We start from the raw sequence: 20,486 nt of genomic DNA, 5'->3' as shown, positions 1-20,486 counted from the left end.
GTGGATATTTAAGAAAAAAGCTTGCCTTCGCTTTGTATATTCAGTTTAACAGCTGTGCAACTGAACTTCTCATATTTTCTGACTCTTAAATTGTGTTTTAAATTACGAATTGGTAAAACGCCTTTGCAAAACGGTTTGAATCCACTTGCATTTCTTTGGACTGCTCTCTCACTGAATCACCTGAAGCGATTTCTCAGTAAAACAGACAGCATCGAAAGAACAAGCAGCCGTTTTCCTCTGTGAACATGCATTAAATGGATGTTTGACAATTTCATTGCTTTTTGGAGTTTTAAAAAACATTCAGATGAAATTCTGCAGGCGCCAGTGCCTTCTCCGTACATGAAATAAATGCACATCCTTGAATGAACGCGGATTTCCAGCGTATTTACTTATCAGGTAGGCTAATATCTATGGTTTGATCCATTCCAGAGGCGGCCAAAATCAGAATTTAGAATGTACTGAATAGCAGAACTTGACTTGCGATGCCATAGTGACTGAATATGCACATGAATTGCGGTCACACGCTCAGCGCAATATTGTTTTGGCTATGTTTTATAGTATTAAAATACTTAGAAGGACAAAAACATTAACTTTATTGGCTTTACTTCAAGTCAGCTGTCACTTTACTTTGGCGCCAGCTCCTATGCACTCGCACACTTGGCACAGCCCTTGCGACGGTTCTGTCATTAATTAATATGAATTAATATGATTAACCTTTTGCTTGACTACGTTATCAAACAGCTAATAATGTGTTGCTAATGTTACACAGATCATTCCCGTTCTTCATCTCAGAGTCAGACAGCTGCCTTCTAACAATCAGTATCCTTACAAACGCTTTGAACAACTCAGAACGTCAGTGGAGAAAGGCATATAGTTAATCATAACATCTTTATAGACTCGCTATATTGCTAAATCTGCACAATTATTCATATCAACAGAATATACCGGGATAACCTGGCTTCTCTCGAGACTTTCCTGCTTCAGAGCAGTCATAGTTAATGATATGCTAAAGCCTGCTGGCACGTTGTTGTGGTTGGTTACAAGGTACTCTGTGACGTCACAAACACCCACGATTTCAAACCGCGGGTTTTAGACTGTCTTTGGTTTACTGCAGTATCAAACATAAAATACTCAGCAATGGTGCTGACATATGAATTTGCACATGGTTTGTCTTAAAGCATATTAAAAACACTACATAGACATAAAACAACATTAAAAACTTGATTTTCACAACAGGGGGTCTTTAAATATTGAAATACTGAAAATAAATTAAATAGATTTTTTAAACTCTAACCCTAACAAAGTGATTGCATTTCACTGACTTGATTACCTGTGCTAAAAACATGAATCAGTAGGGATGTAACGATATATGGAACTGGTTAAAAAGTAGATTAAAACGTGACAATTCAAGTTACTTGAGATGCTAAATGAATCATGATACATTTTGAGGTGGGGGTTTATATTAATGTATATCTGTACAGCTTTGGAGAATTTGATGTTTCCCTATTCAAATGCACTTGCATGCCCGAGGGGCGTTTCAAAGATGGATGCTGAGTGAAATGATTTGTCTTAAGGGACTTTGGTTTTAGTCAAAGAGCTTAGAACCCAAGAGGTGACAATTTGATACTTTTTTGCTAACAGCCACGGGATGGCGCTCCAGTAGCGCAGCCGGACCATACTAAATGGACCGTAGAATCCTTCACATCTTACGCACCCAAAATTTGCGAATTTCACAGCCAAATCAGAAGCGCAATAGAACAGTTTTTTAAATTAAGTCACCAGTAAATTGTATGGCTCCTACAGTAAATGTTGTATTGTCTTATATATGTTTTATTTTACCAGTTGTGGAATCCAACTAATCCTCCATCTGAGGTAACGTAGTTATTGAGTATTTCCATTTTATGCAACTTTACACATTTATTAGTAGTTAATTAATACATTTAAGATCATCATGTTTGCAGCGAACAATATATTTCAGACCTAGTGGAGTAATAGTAATAATATCTAGGTCTGAATTTAAATTATATTGTACGTTTTAATGGATCATGCTACAAACATAACGATCATAAAATACATGATGCGTTGCTGTGTCCGTTATCGCTTAATTCTCACTTTTGGACACTTTTGTTTTAACAGACATTAGACAACACTGCAAAATCAATCTGTTATATTCATTTATTGTCCAACATTCTCAAATTTTCTGATGCATGTCCTTAATTTAATTTCATATGTTGGTATTAATTCAGTGTTTATAAGCCTTTTAAAGAATTTTAACCCAAACTGACTGGGTTTCTAGAGAGCAAAGGTGTTGTGAAAAAAGTGGAAGACTTAAACACAAAGGGCCCTATTTTAACGATCTAAACGCAAAGTGTAAACCGCACGGCGCAGGTGCACTCAGGGCGTGTCCAAATCCACTTTTGCTATTTTAACGACGGAAAAACGGTCCGTGCGCCGGGGCGCATTTTTGAAATGGGTTGTCCCTATTCTCTTAATGAGTAATGGGCGTAACGTTCAATAAACCAATCAGAGTGTCATCTCCCATTCCCTTTAAGAGCGAGATGCGCTCGCGCCATGGCGGATTGCTATTTACATGGCGGAATTTGTTGGTGTAAAAGCTGAACGCTTTTCAAGCGAAGAAACCGATCTGCTCGTGCGTGAAGTTAAACGTTTGGTTAGAAGTTAAACGAAGTTACATTTTTATATTTATGTAGCCTACACAATAATATTCTTTTACACTGTAATCCTTTTGTTTTTAATATTTGGCATGTTTGTGTGATGCGCATCCCTGTGCGTAATAAACAAAGTCAACGTGCACTGTGGACGCGCCCAGAGGTGCAGTTTCTACCAACGCGCTCTAACAAAAAAATATTGCGCCATTGACTTTAGACTTTAGACCAGGTTTGAGTTAGTCTATGGCGCAGTCTATTTTCAGCTCCTTAAAATAGCAATGCGCCGGCAATGCGCCTGAACACACCTCTTTTTTAGACCAGCACACCCGTGGGCGCACTAACTGGCGCAAATGCATTTACTAATTTAAGGACGTGGCGCTGAACGGGAAAACGCGAACGGCGCCGGACGCAAACTAGCAAACACACTTGCGCTGCGCCTTGCATCGCATTGCGCCGGGTGTATTATAGGGCCCAAAGTGTGTAAAATAAACCGTTAAAAGTATTTGATGATCACTAGTGATAATATTTTATTCTGTGTTGTCATCATTCAGGTTGGATTTCAGCGACAATGTACGTTTTTTTTTTTTAACAAAGCAGCTGATATTGCCATAGAAACTAGTGGACTGCCGACTCACTTTCACCACAAAATGGCGGAAACGCAGGGCTGCTGCTGGGCGCCGGTGTTTCAATGGAACGTTCTGTTGACTGTCGTTTCTTGTTAGTGTATATTCTTTGTTTTAGTGCACAGCGCTGGTTTGTTTACAGCAGTAACCATGGAAGCACTGTATTGCCGCTGTCCCATAAGCGCCACCTGCTGTCAAGACAGTGAATTTGCATTCTCATGCAGCCCGTCTGCTGTTATGAAGTTTTATTTAGCATAATTTCACAAAGCTAAATTCTGAACGTTTTTTTTTTCTTCAAATGTTAAAAAGTATACAATCTAATTTAAATTAAAAACTGCACATGCATCTTTGTTGGGATTGTGATTAAAATGCAGTGGTTGCCTCTAATTTTAAATGGCTACAGATTTTTAGTGGCTAGAGCAAATAAACATCTTGTTCGTCTGGCATATGAAGAGATTTCTTTTATTTGTATTATTTATTTATTTATTTATTTGATTTAGGGTCGGTTTTAAAATTTCAATTTAGTTTTGTTATATTTCAAATTCATAAAGAAATATGCAGCATTTTGTCTGAGAAATAATAAAAAGACAATTTCTCATTTAAATCTCATTTTGTTAAAAAAAAAAATCGTGAGAAAATCGAATCGTGAAACCAGTATCAAGAATAGTATTGAATCGTGAGTTGAGTGAATTGCTGCATTTCTATGAATCAGTGTCCATGTTTGGCTTCTAGCAGATGAGGACACTTGTGGACAGAGGTGGAAGGGGGCTCTGGCAGCAGGGAGGGAGGTAACGCACAGGGAGCTGCATCTGAAAAAAGCATCATAAGCTACTCAAAAAATGAGAGTAGTGGCTGCAATCTAGTGAAACTGCCTTGAATGTGCGAAAGATGAGAAAAAGTATCTGAAAGAGCCCTACGCTGCTCTAGGCAGTTAGCTATGTCACCTATGCTGGTCCTCCAATGCACCTTTAATGGGCCACTCTGAGGATGTCTTTTACTGTGATTTATACAATTAGTCATGGAAGTGCTAGAATTTGAAGCTTTTAATGTTTTGCAGCATGTTATGTTACCACAGGGGCTGGTTTACAGAAACATTCCAACTCAGAAACCTATCCTCTCTGTTTAGTAACCATGGTAATTTCACTTACATGTTTTTTTTTTTTTTTTTTCATCTTTATTTCTAGGCTGAAGGTCCATTAGAAAAGAAACATACAACAAACAACACAAAAGAAAAAAATAGAATACACAAAAAAGATGGTTATACCAATAGGTGACTGGTATCGGACCACACTTTCCCTAGGGTTTGACAACAGCATAATAATAATAATTATCCGGCTGACAAATAAATTTATACATCAAGTTTCTCATTAAAGCCATAAAAGTTGTTACTCTTGACATACAACATAGATTACTTGCACTGTTTTTTTTTTGTTTTTTTTTTTTTTTCAAAATAATTCTCATACAATCATTGTCTGAAGCTTATATAAGCTGCACTTTTTTTAACTTAACCCAGAAAGGAGCAGTATAAAAAGAGGTACAATATGCTCTAAAAAGGTTTATCTTGACCTGATCCGAACACATCTATTAGCTTGGGCATAGCATACAGCAGAGCATGCGACATGTTACTCTTAAAAACTTTTTCATTTCAAGAAATCAAGAATTACAATAGAAATTTTCTGTAATACAACCTCAGGACCCTATTTAATGTAGAATAGCATATTTAAAATGCTTTTAAAACCATTAAAATTATTTTTTATTTCAAATGATAATGTAAGATTTGTACATATGTACACTACCATTTAAAAGTTTGGAGTCCGTAATATTATTATTATTATTATTTTTTAAATAAATTAATACTTTTATTGAGCATGGATGCATTTAGTTGATAAAAACAAATTACAGTAAAGACTCTTACATTGTTACAAATATCTATCTATCTATCTATCTATCTATCTATCTATCTATCTATCTATATCTATCTATATCTATCTATATATATATATATATATATATATATATATATATATATATATATATATAATAGAGAGAGAGAGAGAAGCACTTTGAAAAATAAAGGAGCATATATATATATATATATATATATATATATATATATATATATATATATATATATATATATATATACATTATAATATATAATACATTATAATATCTTAATTCAACTAAGGAGCGAAGACGTCTATGAAGACATCGTTTAGAAGACACCATTCACTTCACCTTCACCTCACTACTGTTGTGGGCTAATAAATTGCGTGTGTCATATGCAGCATGTTGTAAAGTCATCCTTCACACATAATGTCATATAATCTTTAACAGTGTTTAGGTAATTCTGATTCTAAATATGGCCACAAAGCTTCTGGCATCTTCAGTTTCATGCCGCATGTGTGTAGACGCTAATGTGTTAATGTGTCTCTGTGTGCCCTTGTCCCTCAGTTTAACTCCACGCTAGCAGCATGGCATCATGGTTGGAGGGGTTGGTGGTTTTGAATTTCAATGCTGTTTACTGAAGGGAGTTAATCAGACAGATTACTGTGCTCACAGTCCTCAGTGTAACACCTTGTTGCCTCTGACTGCTGCACTAAACCCAATGACTGAAAACTATTTGACCTTGCTTTGTCTGTGTGCCCTTGGGGGAATCATGACAGTAAAAGAGAGCTATTTCCATTCAGATGCATAAATACAATTCAGTGTCCCTTCATACTTCTACTTTTCCTCTCTTCAGCCTGTGTATATGTACTTCTAAGGTGCAGCACTGTTACTGATATCCATAGAGCCCTCAAAGTGCTTCTTTTGTTTTCAGACATACTCAAATTGCCCATCATCAATGTATACAGAGCACTGGGGAGAAATTGAGGCTCATCATTACTGTCTGACTGCCTTTCTCGTTTATAAACATGATATCAATATCAGCCCAAATCAAATAATTTCATGCTGGCTTCCTGCTATGGTAGACTGCATAGGTGAAAGGGCTTCTGCTGACACCGTAATCAGCTTGGAAAAAAACTAGAGGCTATTTCTGTCACAGGTTCCCTGTCCTATTTTTGTCTCAGAAAGACACATTAAGGGACAATAGCCAACTGGGTGCTGAAAAGAGAGGGTAATTGGTTGATAATTAGCTGAATACCTAAAGGTTTTCATTTTATTGACTGTACTGGAGTCATTATGAATGTTAGATTTCAAAGCCACCCACTTGCTGTTTTCCACTCACAGAGTCACTGCCATTCATTTTTTTACTGTAGCATTAATCTTATGTTAAAGGGGTCATGAATTAAGAAATAAAATTTTCTTTGATCTTTTGACATATTTTAACATAAGTTTAAGAACTCAAGAAATTGTTAGTCCAAAAATAGCTTTTATTGCAAACAAGCTCAGAAAACAACTCGTTTTGTTTTTTGTCACATTACATCATAGTGCAACGAAAGAGCATCTCTGCAGAAGAAGATCAATCCCTAATTTCAACATCATTGCCTCTTTAGCCCCGCCCACCAATTCACACATGTCATGTAATAGTAACTGTGAGATAAACAGGATTAATCAAGCAACAAAACAATGCCTCTGAGAATTACAAGACGCTTTGAAGTGCCAAGTTGTGGAAAAACATTCTTTGCACTGCCCTAGTGGTGGGGATGTTGAAAATTATTTTAATATGCAAAACTGATACCCAATCATAGCAGTGGCCATTTACTTCCAAGTCTTTCATGTGACATGCCCAACAAAATGGAGTGTTTGAAAGTGAGGGTCAAAAACAGGATAGAAAAGAACTTATTACTTCTAAATAGATTTTTTTATGTAAAAATCTTGATAACATGATAATTGGACCTCAGAGAACATTATAAAATAATAAAACGTTAATGAATCCTTTAAGAGATCTCTCTCATTCACAGACCCATTTAAGGTGCCATTCGGTGCCATGACATGCAGAGAACTGCAAAGTTACTTAAAGCTTGTAGCATGAGGACCATCCAAAAGACAGATAGTGATTCATGCAAAATTAACATCTAACTGAATAGTGAATCATAAGGAATTTCATAATGATTCTGATAGGGCTGCACGATTAATCGCATGAGATTGTCATGCGTGTCTCATCAGTAAAGCCGGTTCTGTGATTAGCGGTAAATGTCCATCACCTGCTTTCAAATGGAGCGGCACTTAATATACAGAGCCGTAGTTCGCGGACAAGCTACGCAATATCGCGTTCATAATTGCAGATGAATCGGCTTCGATTATGAACGCGATATTGCGTAGCTTGTCCGCGAACTAACTACTAGATTCTGATTCCACTTTAATAATTCCAGTTACTGATTCCATTAATGGTTGTTTTTATTTTTTTTGCACCTTTTCTGTTCATTACAGTACGAGGTGATTTCAGATTTTAGACAGCAGAAGTGAATCCTGAAATAAAAAGTATCACGTTTTCCACAAAAATATTTAACAGCACAACCATTTTCTATATTTATAGTACTAAGAATTGTTTCTAGAGCAACATAGCTTATTGGACTGATTTCTGAAGGATCATTATAATTGTAATAAAATTTTGCAATATTACAGCTTTTATTATTTTTGATTAAAAAAAATCCAGCCGTTCTCTAGCTGTTGAGCGTACATCGGTTGTACACTCATTATTGTGGTGCATTGTGGGATTGAACGAGTGCACTTGATAATGTCCAATATGGTTTCGGACACCACTACAAATGGCTGTCCCCTCAAATAGTGCCCTATTTAAGGGTATAGGAGGCAATTTCGGACAAAGCTTAGAATTACTAGGAACTTCCAGGAGAAGGATTGGATACCCCTGTTCTAAAATGTGTGTCACGTATAGTATTTTATTATGGTGTCCGCATCAGTGGAAGAATGCAGACATTTAAGAACCATTGGTTTGTTGAATTAGATTCAGTCATGCTGGTATCCCTAAAATGTACATATATCGCTGAATCCATTAAAAAAATGTTCACCCAATCAGTTTAAAATTTTTTCCCATTTCAGCAGCTCAAGAAGCGATCAAGAACATTGTTTATATGTAAAGTAGAGTGACATTCATAATAATGTATTTCTACAGTAAACAGTATTCAGAATCTTAATTGTGAAGTAGTCCAATGTAAATGTAATGTATGCAGGCAATTACAGTGCTGTCATCCTCAGTTAATGCATCCGTAAAAAATGGCATTGCCTTGACATATTGAAATGTAGTCATATCCGTGAGACATTTAACATACATTAACATGCATTATCCTGAAGGTTATGCATAATGACCTGCTGGAAGGAAGCTGCCACATGTTTTGACCTTGTCGATATGGTGACCTGTTGACCTATCTCCTATTTGAGGGCTGACCCTAGGCATTCTGCTCTAATTAAGATGATGCCTTTGCAAGGATATTGGCCGCACCTGACGTCTTGGGCCATGCCTGAAGCACACTTGACTTTTAACATGTGAATGACCTTTACATACATTAGATGGAAGACAGTAGTAAAGAAGTAAAGAGAAGATGATATGCGCATGCTAATGTGATTCACCAATGCTGGAAGATTACAAAGTGTTTAGGGGTTAGAGGGAATGCCAGGGGCAGTTTGTTTAAGGGCAGTCACAGACTCATTAAAAGTACTGAGTATCATATCTTTCTGCTAATATGCTTCTGTCACTTGTCAGTCTGGGTAATTCTCACATCCTGAAATCCCACAAGGGAAAACATTTCAGAATTTGGGACCCAAATGGAACAAGTAATGGGGAAAATGAGGAATGTCTTCCATGAGCCAGAGTCCTATCTCCTTGTAAGCTAAATAAAGTGGTTTGAGTGACACCTTAAGCTCTGATAACCCAAACTTGCAGAATGGAAGCAAAGCCAGGCTGATGGCATTACATTCCCTTGGGACTTGACAGTTTGACTTTGTCAAGGACAGTTCTTTGATTTCTTCCATTCCTCCTTCCGTCTGTAAGAATGAAGGCTGCATAGCCTCCTTCATCTACCCCTCTTAGTCACAAATAAGCTGAGTGCACCACTGAAGTTGTCATGGAGACAACCCAAGTAACCTCTGCTGTCAGTGTGCATCAAGACTTAACCTATAATGGCTCCATACAAGGTATTGAGTCTGGACAACCCGTGACTGCTGGGAGATTCAAAACAAACTTGTTTTGTGAACATTTGAATGTCTTCATGGGTAAGTGTAGGCTACTATATGTTTAGATTCAGATAGGAGATCACTAATGGGATAGTTCACCTCAAAATGAAAATTCATAATTTACTCTCTCTCATGTTGTTCCAAACCTGTAGAATGTTCTTTCTTCTGTGGAACACAAAAGAAGATTTGTTTAAGTGTTTCAACAGTTTTTGTCAACATAGGCCTTTTGAGAAAAAGTCCCTCTACCTACATTATTGCCAAAACATAGACTCTAAAAAAAAAGGCTAAAAATAGTCTATGTTTAAAGGTGCTCTACAGCACCTTTGTCAAATGGTGCTATGTTGAACCCATAAGAGGTGTCATATCGCATTTTATTTCTTCAACAAAAATGGTGCTAAACAGCACCAACAGTTGTTCTTTGGATCGTAAAGAACCTTTAAAGGGGCTTAACAGGTTCTTTATATGGGACAGTAGTGCTATTTAGCACCTTAACCACCCCAAAGAACCACTGAAGAACCATACAGGGGCTTAACAGGTTCATACAGTAGTGGTGCTATATACTGTAGCACCTCAGTCATCTCGAAGAACTGCTTAAGAACCACTGAAGATTTAGTGCAATACAGCACTTAAAGTGGTTCCCTTATGATTATGAGCCAAAGAACCACTTTTAGTACTATAGCACCATTTTTTTTTTAGAGTGTACCTACAAACAACGCAGTTTCGAACTTAAATGACCACTAGTGGCACTAAAACACCACCAACCTTTATTCTTTTTTGCATGAATTATGATTCCTAACACAATACTATGTTATGACCTTTTACCATAGTGCATGATTTTTAAATTAATACATTTGGATGTTTGCATTACATAACCAGCTGTATGGCTTTTCTGAGGTAGTAAACTTGCTCGGTAGCTTACCTGGTACAGCACTCACTTGTGATGCTGAGCGCTCAGGTACGAGTCCCATGAAACACAAGTCATAATAACAGAGCTCAAAGGCTAAAATGACATGGTTGTTTCAGCAAATGTGTTTTAATCTAATGCATGCTTTTGTTTACACCAGGGATGGGCAACATCTGTCCTGAAGGGCCACTGTCCTGCAGAGTTTAGCTGCTTATCCCCGATAAAAACTCACTTGCCTATAGCTTTCTACTAATCCTGAAGACCTTGATTAGCTGGTTCAGGTGTGATTGATTAGGGTTGGAGCTAATCTCTGCTGGGCAGTGGCCCTCCAGGACTGAAGTTGCCCATCCCTGGTTTACACTATAGGTTAGGGTAGGGATTGGTTTATGTGGTACGTTGTTTGCAAATGTGATTGAGCATTATCCTTTAGTTTTAGCACAACTCATCAGACATTTAATTTACGAACTTCCTCGATAACCACTAATAAAACGTTGCCAGATTCAGATTTGTTTTGGGAAAAATTTTACACACTTTAAAACACCACTCACAGGACATTCAATTTGCTAGCAACATTTTATAGAAACGTTACCACAGGCGCGTTTTTTCCAATAATTCTATGTGGATTTTTGTCCATATAATTAGTCATTGGGGTACAAAACAGCACTGGACCCCATTGAACTTCAGTGTATTAATAACAGAAAAAAGTTAAAATATCTTCCTTTATGATCTTGAAGCTTAGAATGACACGAGGGAGAGTAAATGACAACTTTGATGAGTGAACTATCCCTTTAAGCTTTACATTAAAATGTAAGTAGAATAAATGGAGGCGGAGCCTCTATATGTCACATGGTGTCTCCGACATGGTCTGCGTCCAAGGAGGATGCTCTGAGAAATGACTTCTGGTATTTAAGAACAGCCAAGGTTATTTGCCTGAAAAGCACAGATGATATTTGTGCAAATGGTGAGAAAGTTTGTGTGTATGTGCCCCTATGTGGATGGCATGTCAACGGTGTGCTCAAGGGGATGTTTGAGTGACAGCTTTGCTTTCGGCCACTGTGAGATAATCGTCAAGACGGACTGCCACTACTCGTAAATTAGTGCTTCTGTTCTACACTTTGACAACACTACTGACACGTGCTGACATTGCGAGGGGGCTGCGAGACAGCTGACACACAAGGACGGGTTCATGTGCCCATTTCTCAATGACTTATCAACATCCTGATTTACAAGAGTTTGTCTTAAAGGCAAATAAGACCTTTTCACTGCAAATCTACCTTAAAGATGATATGCTCTCTAGTGACGTTACCCTAATGAGAGTTTAAGAAGTCTAAGAGACATGATAGATATTCTCAGATGTTTTTAAGTAGAAACTTTTCTGTTCTTCTGTGAACTGCATTGCACCCTCTTGTGGCAACCCCAGTTTCATAACCCCTGATTTAGGATATAGACACAAAGGAGACAACTGTTGTCAAACAAAAAGAAAAGAATATTAGATTGTCCAGATTGTTCATTGCAGACTTTGGCATCTTGTTAAACTGATCCCTTATGTGAGACTATCCGTGTCTTTAGCTCAGCAGAAAAATCTGCTTTCCAAATAGTTTCATTGTTGTCTAGGGGAATAAAGGATATTAAAGAGTTCTCTTTTTGTGCCTTTTCTTTCCTTTTTGTGAATTAAATTCAGTGCTACTTTAATTTAATAAGTCTAGATATATGGTATTCAATTCACATTTATTTGTATAGCGCTTTTCACGATACATATCATTTCAAAGCAGCTTTACAGAGAATGCATGTCAACATTACAATTTAAAGAATGCAGTTAGCAAATAATGTAATAATTTAGGCAATTAATTTACAATCACTGTTAGCAGTTTAACTGAAGGTAGAAGCAGTGAGCTCCTGGAAAATGAATGACATATTAACAATAATTAAGATATATAGAAATTTGGCAATGTGCATGTTGATCCTGGTCCTCGCAGGAGTTGGCGCTGTCTCTTCATAGGTGTTGGTCATCTGAGGTCTTCTTAAGAGGCTGGATCCAAACTGAAGCTGATGTCCACTCTAGTCACCTCGGGACGGGTGTCCCAAGGTAAAACAGAAAAGCAAATGGAGAATAATTAGTGTAGCTGCTGTTCATAACATTAAGCAAAGATGAGATGCATTATGTGAATGCTTGGCTAAAGAGATGCGTCTTTAATCTAGATTTAAACTGGGAGAGCGAGTCTGAGCCCCAAACATTATCAGAAAGGCTATTCCAGAGTTTCGGAGCCAAATGTGAAAACGCTCTCCCTCCTTTAGTGGACTTAGATATCCTAGGTACAACCAGAAGTCCAGAGTTTTATGATCTTAAAGAGCGTGAAGGATTGTAGGGCGATAGAAGATCGGTTAAGTACACAGGAGCTAAACCATTTAGAGCCTTATAGGTCTTTAGCAATACTTTATAATCGATACAGAACTTAATGGGTAACCAGTGTAGAGATGATAAAATTGCTGTTATATGATCATATTTTCTTGACCTGCTAAGAACTCTAGCAGCTGCATTTTGTACTAATTGTAGCTTATTTATTGAGGAAGCAGGACAACCAGCTAGTAATGCATTACAGTAATCTAGTCGAGACGTCATGAAAGCATGAACTAACTTTTCTGCATCAGAAATAGATAACATATTCCATATCTTAGCAATGTTTCTGAGGTGGAAGAAGGCTGTTTTTGTAACATATAAAATTTGATTTTCAAAGGACAAGTTGCTGTCTAATATAACACCCAGTTCTTTAACTGTCGAGGATGGAGTAACAGTAAATCCTTCTAAATGCAGATTGTAGTTTATTTATAAGACAAAAAGCCTCTGTGTTGCCATTCACATGCGTTTTTCTTACACAATCTTCAGAGAGCTATACAGAGTGCAACTCAGCTGCAACTGCCTTTAGTGTTTCCCTCTTGATTACAATGTTAGTTAATTATTTCAGCTTTATACACAATGTCAATTCCTTGTGCCTGGCGGCAATTAGAGATGTGCATTCATTATAACCTCCCATGTTCTTTTACTAATGTAGCCATCAGCTATAGGCCATGCCTAACCATCCACACAATGGGGGAAACTAATTAATAACTGCTCACTCTCACATTTATAAACACACATGTGCACGCTCCTTTATAGAGCACACATTCTGTTGATTGATAGAGGCAAATGTTTGGAGTGCAGCTCATGCATATGTTTATGGGGCAATAAAGGTTTATTGAACTAATGAAAGACTTAGTACACATTTCGTTTACTTGATAAAAATGAAAAGTTACCATGTAGGCTGCTTCTGAAAGCTGAAAAATGCTGCCAGGCAACAAAGCATGTCCTGATCGATTTTTGAAGGTAGCATAGATGTATTATTCACTGCCTATGATATCCCGCATTTCTGTGTGAGAAGTAACTTAATGTACAAATGCTGCCTGCAAAGTCGGTTTCCATTACAGATTTGCACAAAACATTTGCAATATTTTCTAAATGTCGATAAAACAATTGCGAAATGACTGTTGCCATTAATTGAGGTTATGGGACTAAAATGTATTTTTTTACTGTCGCGATAAGTCATTTAAAAAAAATCATGGCAACAGATGTTAGTAGGTTTAAGTATATTGCAGCCACTGCACTAGACATTATTTTTAATCGAAGGAGATGTAAGCATGTTATCCAAGTATTAATGGCAAGGAAAGCCCCTTACACTTGGGAGTGGCCACATATGAGGTGTCTCTGGGTGTTTCTTCCTCCTATCTGCTTCAAGGTCTTGATAAATTGTGGCATTTGTTTGTGAATGTTTGTAAATGTGAAAAAAAAAAAATTGTTTCCTTTGTAGTTTTGCAAAATATTTCTTTTTTGAATTACCTGAAAAACTATCTCATGTGAGCGTAAAAACTTATTTGCGATATACAGTACAGTCCAAAAGTTTGGAACCACTAAGATTTTTAATGTTTTTAAAAGAAGTTTCGTCTGCTCACCAAGGCTACATTTATTTAATTAAAAATACAGTAAAAAACAGTAATATTGTGAAATATTATTACAATTTAAAATAACTGTGTACTATTTAAATATATTTGACAAAGTAATTTATTCCTGTGATGGCAAAGCTGAATTTTCAGCATCGTTACTCCAGTCTTCAGTGTCACATGATCCTTCAGAAATCATTCTAATATGCTGATTTGCTGCTCAATAAACATTTATGATTATTTTCAATGTTGAAAACAGTTGTGTACTTTTTTTTTCAGGATTCCTTGATGAATAGAAAGGTCAAAAGAACAGCATTTATCTGAAATACAAAGCTTCTGTAGCATTATACACTACCGTTCAAAAGTTTGGGGTCAGTAAGAATTTTTATTTTTATTTTTTTTTAAAGAAATTAAAGAAATGAATACTTTTATTCAGCAACGATGCATTAAATCAATCAAAAGTGGCAGTAAAGACATTTATAATGTTACAAAAGATTAGATTTCAGATAAACACTGTTCTTTTGAACTTTCTATTCATCAAATAATCCTGAAAAAAAATATTGTACACAAATATTTTGTACAATTGTACACATTAAATGTTTCTTGAGCAGCAGATCAGCATATTAGAATGATTTCTGAAGGATCATGTGACACTGAAGACTGGAGTAATGATGCTGAAAATTCAGCTTTGCATCACAGGAATAAATTACTTTGTCAAATATATTCAAATAGAAAACAGTTATTTTAAATTGTAATAATATTTCACAATATTACTGTTTTTACTGTATTTTTAATTAAATAAATGTAGCCTTGGTGAGCAGACGAAACTTCTTTTAAAAACATTAAAAATCTTAGTGGTTCCAAACTTTTGGACTGTACTGTACGTATGTAAGTTATTGCGAAATTGACGTGTTTCCATTGGGCTTATTTTCAACTTGCAATTTGAAGGGTAATGGAAATGCAGCTATTAAATCCAACTTCTATTTTACTCTAATATGCTCTTGAATAATTACATTTTTCTGTGTTTGGTCAAAATATGGGGAATTATGAGGATGAGTACATTAATTGTGCTTTAGAATTAAAGGATAAAAAATCTGTGTTCAACTATTCACTGATAAGAAAGACATGCTCTTTTGGGAATTTGTTAGAATAACGGGATTTAAAGGGATAGTTCAACTAAAAATGAAAATTCTGTCATCATTTACTCACCCTCAAGTTGTTCCAAAACTGTATGAGTTTCTTTATTCTGTTGAATATTGAAGATATTTTGAAGAATGTCGGTAACCAGACAGTTGATGGTAGCCATTGACTTCCATAGTATTTATTTCCCTACTATGGACTGTTACCGTGTCTGGTTACCAACATTCTTCAAAATATCTTATTTTGTGTTCAACAGAAGAAAGAAACTCATACAGATATGGAACAATTTGAGGGTGAGTAAATGATGACAACATTTTCATTTTTGGGTGAACTATTCATTTAACTTCCAGCGCTTGATATTTTAATGTACTTACAGAGAAAGGTTGATTTAACTTAGTTTGGGTGAACAACCAGTATAACTTTCAAAAATTAGTTGGCACAGCTACAACTACTGAAGTTGAAAATCTTAAAAATGCTTTGTAGCTGGTTGATTTAAGTTAACTTTTAAAGGTGCCCTAGAATTAAAAATTGAATTTATGTTGGCATAGTTAAATAACAAGAGTTCAGTACATGGAAATGACATACATTGAGTCTCAAACACCATTGTTTCCTCCTCCTTATATAAATCTCATTTGTTTAAAAGACCTCCGACGAACAGGCGAATCTCAACATAACACCGACTGTGACATAACAGTCGGGGTGTACGCCCCCAATATTTGCATATGCCAGCCCATGATCGAGGCATTACACAAGGGCAGCCAGTATTAACGTCTAGAGCTGCACAGCTGAATCATCAGACTAGGTAAGCAAGCAAGGACAACAGCGAAAAGTGGCAGATGGAGCAATAATAACTGACATGATCCATGATAACATGATATTTTTAGTGATATTTGTAAATTGTCTTTCGAAATGTTTCGTTAGCATGTTGCTAATGTACTGTTAAATGTGGTTAAAGTTACCATCGTTTCTTACTGTATTCACGGAGACAAGAGAGCTGTTGCTATTTTCATTATTAAACACTTGCAGTCTGTATAATTCATAAACACAACTTCATTCTTTATAAATCTCTCCAACAGTGTGTAATGTTAGCTTTAGCCACAGAGTACTATCAAACTCATTCAGAATCAAATGTAAACATCCAAATAAATACCATACTTACGCGATTAGACATGCTGCATGACGAACACTTTGTAAAGATCCATTTTGAGGGTTATATTAGCTGTGTGAACGAACTCCGTGGGCGGGGAGCATGAGCATTTAAAGGGGCCGCAGCCTAAATCGCCTCATATTTAATGATGCCCCAAAATAGGCAGTTAAAAAATTAATTTAAAAAAATCTATGGGGTATTTTGAGCTGAAACTTCACAGACACATTCAGGGGACACCTTAGACTTATATTACATCTTTTAAAAAGACGTTCTACGGCACCTTTAAGTTAACTCAACTTGTTAATTTTTTCAAAAATAAGGGCAACAAGGAAACTGCCTAAGCTTTTGGATGCAGTCATAGACTCTTAACCTTTATCTCTCTCTTTCTGTCTGTCCCTCAGGTAACATCTTTGTGGTGAGTTTGGCGGTGGCGGACCTTGTGGTGGCCATATACCCATATCCGCTGGTCCTGACCTCCATATTTCACCAGGGCTGGAACCTGGGATACATGCACTGCCAAATTAGCGGCTTCCTGATGGGCGTCAGTGTAATCGGCTCCATTTTCAACATCACCGGAATTGCAATTAATCGCTACTGCTATATATGCCACAGCCTGAAGTATGACAAGCTCTACAGTGACAAAAACTCAGTCTGCTATGTACTGTTAATCTGGGCCTTGACGGTGCTCGCTATCGTGCCCAACTTGTTTGTGGGCTCCTTGCAGTATGACCCGCGGGTTTATTCCTGTACGTTCGAGCAGTCGGCGAGCTCGGCGTACACGATCGCTGTCGTCTTCTTCCATTTCATCCTTCCAATCATGATAGTCACCTACTGTTACCTACGAATTTGGGTCCTGGTCATACAGGTGCGGCGACGGGTCAAGCCTGACAATCGTCCCAAGCTCACGCCTCATGACGTACGAAACTTCGTCACAATGTTTGTTGTTTTCGTGCTCTTTGCCGTGTGCTGGGCACCATTAAACTTCATCGGGCTGGCGGTAGCCATTTCTCCAGAGCACGTGGTTCCTTTAATACCTGAATGGCTCTTTGTGGCAAGTTATTTCATGGCATACTTTAACAGTTGCCTCAATGCAATCGTCTATGGAGTGTTGAACCAGAACTTCCGCCGCGAGTATAAGCGCATTGTGGTGTCGGTATGTACTGCGAGGATCTTCTTTGGGGAAAGTTCAAATGAAGCCCAAGAAAGACTCAAAAGCAAACCCTCACCACTCATGACCAACAACAATCAGGTCAAGGTGGACTCTGTGTGAACTGTATATGTGTGTGAGGTGAAGAGAACTCAACTAACTCAGCAAACTTGATTTAAAAAAACAAAAACAAACTGATAACCAAATATGTTGTCAGGAAGCAGCCCTGAAACTGTGATTTTTTTGCCTCAACACAATTAAAACAAACAGGAAATTATTATCATTGTCTTTTATAAAGCACTTTTTTCATCGTTGGTCAGATGTACTTGTATGTATGAATTTCTTGTTTTAATGTTTACAGTGATTATATCAAAATCTATGTAAGACATACTGTGTAATAATTTTATATCAATATCTTTGTCTGAAAGAAAAAAACAAAAAACAAATATGAAGGTATGAATGATATAGAGTGCAACAGTCAGGTTCTGGAAGTATAAACTTTATTCATTTTCTCCATTGGAAAATAGATTTGTAATGATGTAAACCTTCAAAAAACAAAGACTTGTTGAGCTCTGAGGTTAAGCGATGGCATATGCTTTTGTAGAAGCCATCTGTTCACATTATTTCAACAAATTTTTTAAATAATCATGTTTAACAGCTGAATTCCTGGTAAAAAAAACTATATTTCCCATGATGCTGTACAGACAATTCCACCAATCAGAGAGTCGCAGCAAGCAAGTCATACCAAAAGTGCTTCATGGGATTGTAGTTCTTTCCGTCAATGAAGCAATCAAAGTACACAATCTTGTCTTTTTGTCTGATTTTCAAGTACTTGAGTACTTTCAAGTAAATATGAGTTGTTGTGATTCACCTCATAGCTGGTTGGTTTATGGTTTATAATGCTTTTATAATGATTTTTTTTTTCTTTCTTTTTTTCTAAATCCGTATGGGAAAAATGAATGGGAAAAAATACTTCTAGGACCAACGCCGCTAAAAAAGTGGACGGGCACTAATGCACTATTACTGTATATAAATATAAATTGAGTGTGTTTCACTGATGTTGATCATTCAGTGGAGAATGAATAACAATGTTGTCAAAATTATGCCATGAACATCAGCATATCTCTGCAATGCCTGGCCACAAATGTGACCAAATCTTTACAAACACTCTACGGAAAGAGTTTGTTACAAAGTTTACTGCTTTGAAATGACCTCACCTGGTTTGCCACTGTTACTCTCCATTTGAGAAAGCAATACACCTGGATTGCTGCTTTCCCACAGTCCCACAGGGTCTCTGTCCTCTCCTCCTGCTACTTTTTTTTTTTTTAATTGTCTTTGTCTTTTTAAATGTCTCCTTACATTCTCTCCCTCTATTTTTCTTTTTATCTGTCTCTCTCCACTCTTTGTATGCATGGATCTAATGACAAGTTCATATGCAAACTGAGTAAACATATTAAAATCAAAATGATTAATAAAAAATAAAATTGGAATTTTATATATCTTGAATATGCAAAAATGGTTTTTATTTTTATTAATTTACTATTTTTATGTCTTGTTATCTAGTAAAAATATTGACTCGTTTTTAAAACAAGATTTTAAAAAAATTAAACAGCTAAAACAATATATAAACTTTGTAAAAAAATAAGTTTTTTATCCAAGAGAATAAATCTTAAACTTTACTTTTTTATTGTTCTAACCATAAAATTGCCAACTACATAAAGAAATTAAATGTAAGATAAGCACATTTATCTTATTTTTAGGATAGCTATTTTTCTGGGGCAAAAAGCAGGCGGTATCAACACACCAATATAAGTATTAAATTACAGTATTAGATTGAAGCTTATGCAATCGTTCTAGCTGAACGCCCACCACTGCTGCTCGATAAAGAGAGAGAGAGAAACATGACATTCTGTGGTGACATCACTCTGTTTAATCCGACCCAACTGACTGGACAAGTGTGCGACAGAATGAATGAGCAACATAAAAATGCCAGGATTTACACTACCCTCTAACAGAATTATGCACTAATCTGTGCCTCTCCTGCCTCTATCGCCCTCGGAGACCAAGAGATTCATATCTATGTATAAAATAACTGAACAATGTGGAAAGTGGGGTGATTTACTCTGACCCCGTCCAGGTGTGGTTATAGTTGGAACATGTGGACACTATAATTTACAGTCTTTGGAATTTTTTGTATGAATGGCAATTTTAAGTGTAATGAATCTGTGTTGATTTGCTGTTTCTTGTATATGAGATAGGGGCTATTTTAGAGCTGGACGCAGACTGATCAGGATTTAGTCTGTTGTAATATGATGATATCAGAGCTGATTCAGAAATAGTCCATTTAATTTGAGGTGATTTGCAGATGAGCAGCCCTGGCTTCCCAGACACAGATTAAGACTATTTCTAGACTGCAAAGCATTTCCAATGGAGAATCACCTGTGCAAGAGTTATTTGACCCAGTTCTGTTATTCCGTGTCTAGCAGCCAACAGTCGTCTGAGTGAATTTTGCCAGTAAAGAAAGCATGAATATTAAATTATTCTCAACCTACAAGTGAGAATCATCTGAATCATGAAACTTGCAAGGAGTAGTCTACTATTAAAGCATGAATTTGATTTGAACAGTAAGTCTACATAATATTGACATATGCAGTTCATAGAGGAAATACATACATAGCAGTTACAGCATGAAATAATATTTAAACCTATAACATTCAACATAGATAACTTTTAAACATAGCCTATAACA

General features: G+C 36.5%; 1 protein-coding gene across 1 annotated transcript in view; it reads left to right on the top strand.

Moving 5' to 3' along the window:
- mtnr1aa (melatonin receptor 1A a) overlaps window positions 1-19,215 on the top strand; it is a 55,223-nt gene extending 36,008 nt beyond the window's left edge. Inside the window, exon 2 of the mRNA XM_048197488.1 lies at window positions 16,992-19,215. Within this exon, the coding sequence (XP_048053445.1) occupies window positions 16,992-17,860 (869 nt within the window). The 3' untranslated portion in view covers window positions 17,861-19,215. The remainder of the gene's footprint in view (window positions 1-16,991) is intronic.
- The last annotated feature ends 1,271 nt before the right edge of the window (window positions 19,216-20,486 follow it).

The sequence above is a fragment of the Megalobrama amblycephala genome, linkage group LG7 (assembly GCF_018812025.1).
Source record: "Megalobrama amblycephala isolate DHTTF-2021 linkage group LG7, ASM1881202v1, whole genome shotgun sequence".
Lineage (NCBI taxonomy): Eukaryota > Metazoa > Chordata > Actinopteri > Cypriniformes > Xenocyprididae > Megalobrama > Megalobrama amblycephala.
The sequence above is the reverse complement of the archived record's forward strand: the minus strand, read 5'-3'. Positions and strand labels throughout refer to the sequence as shown.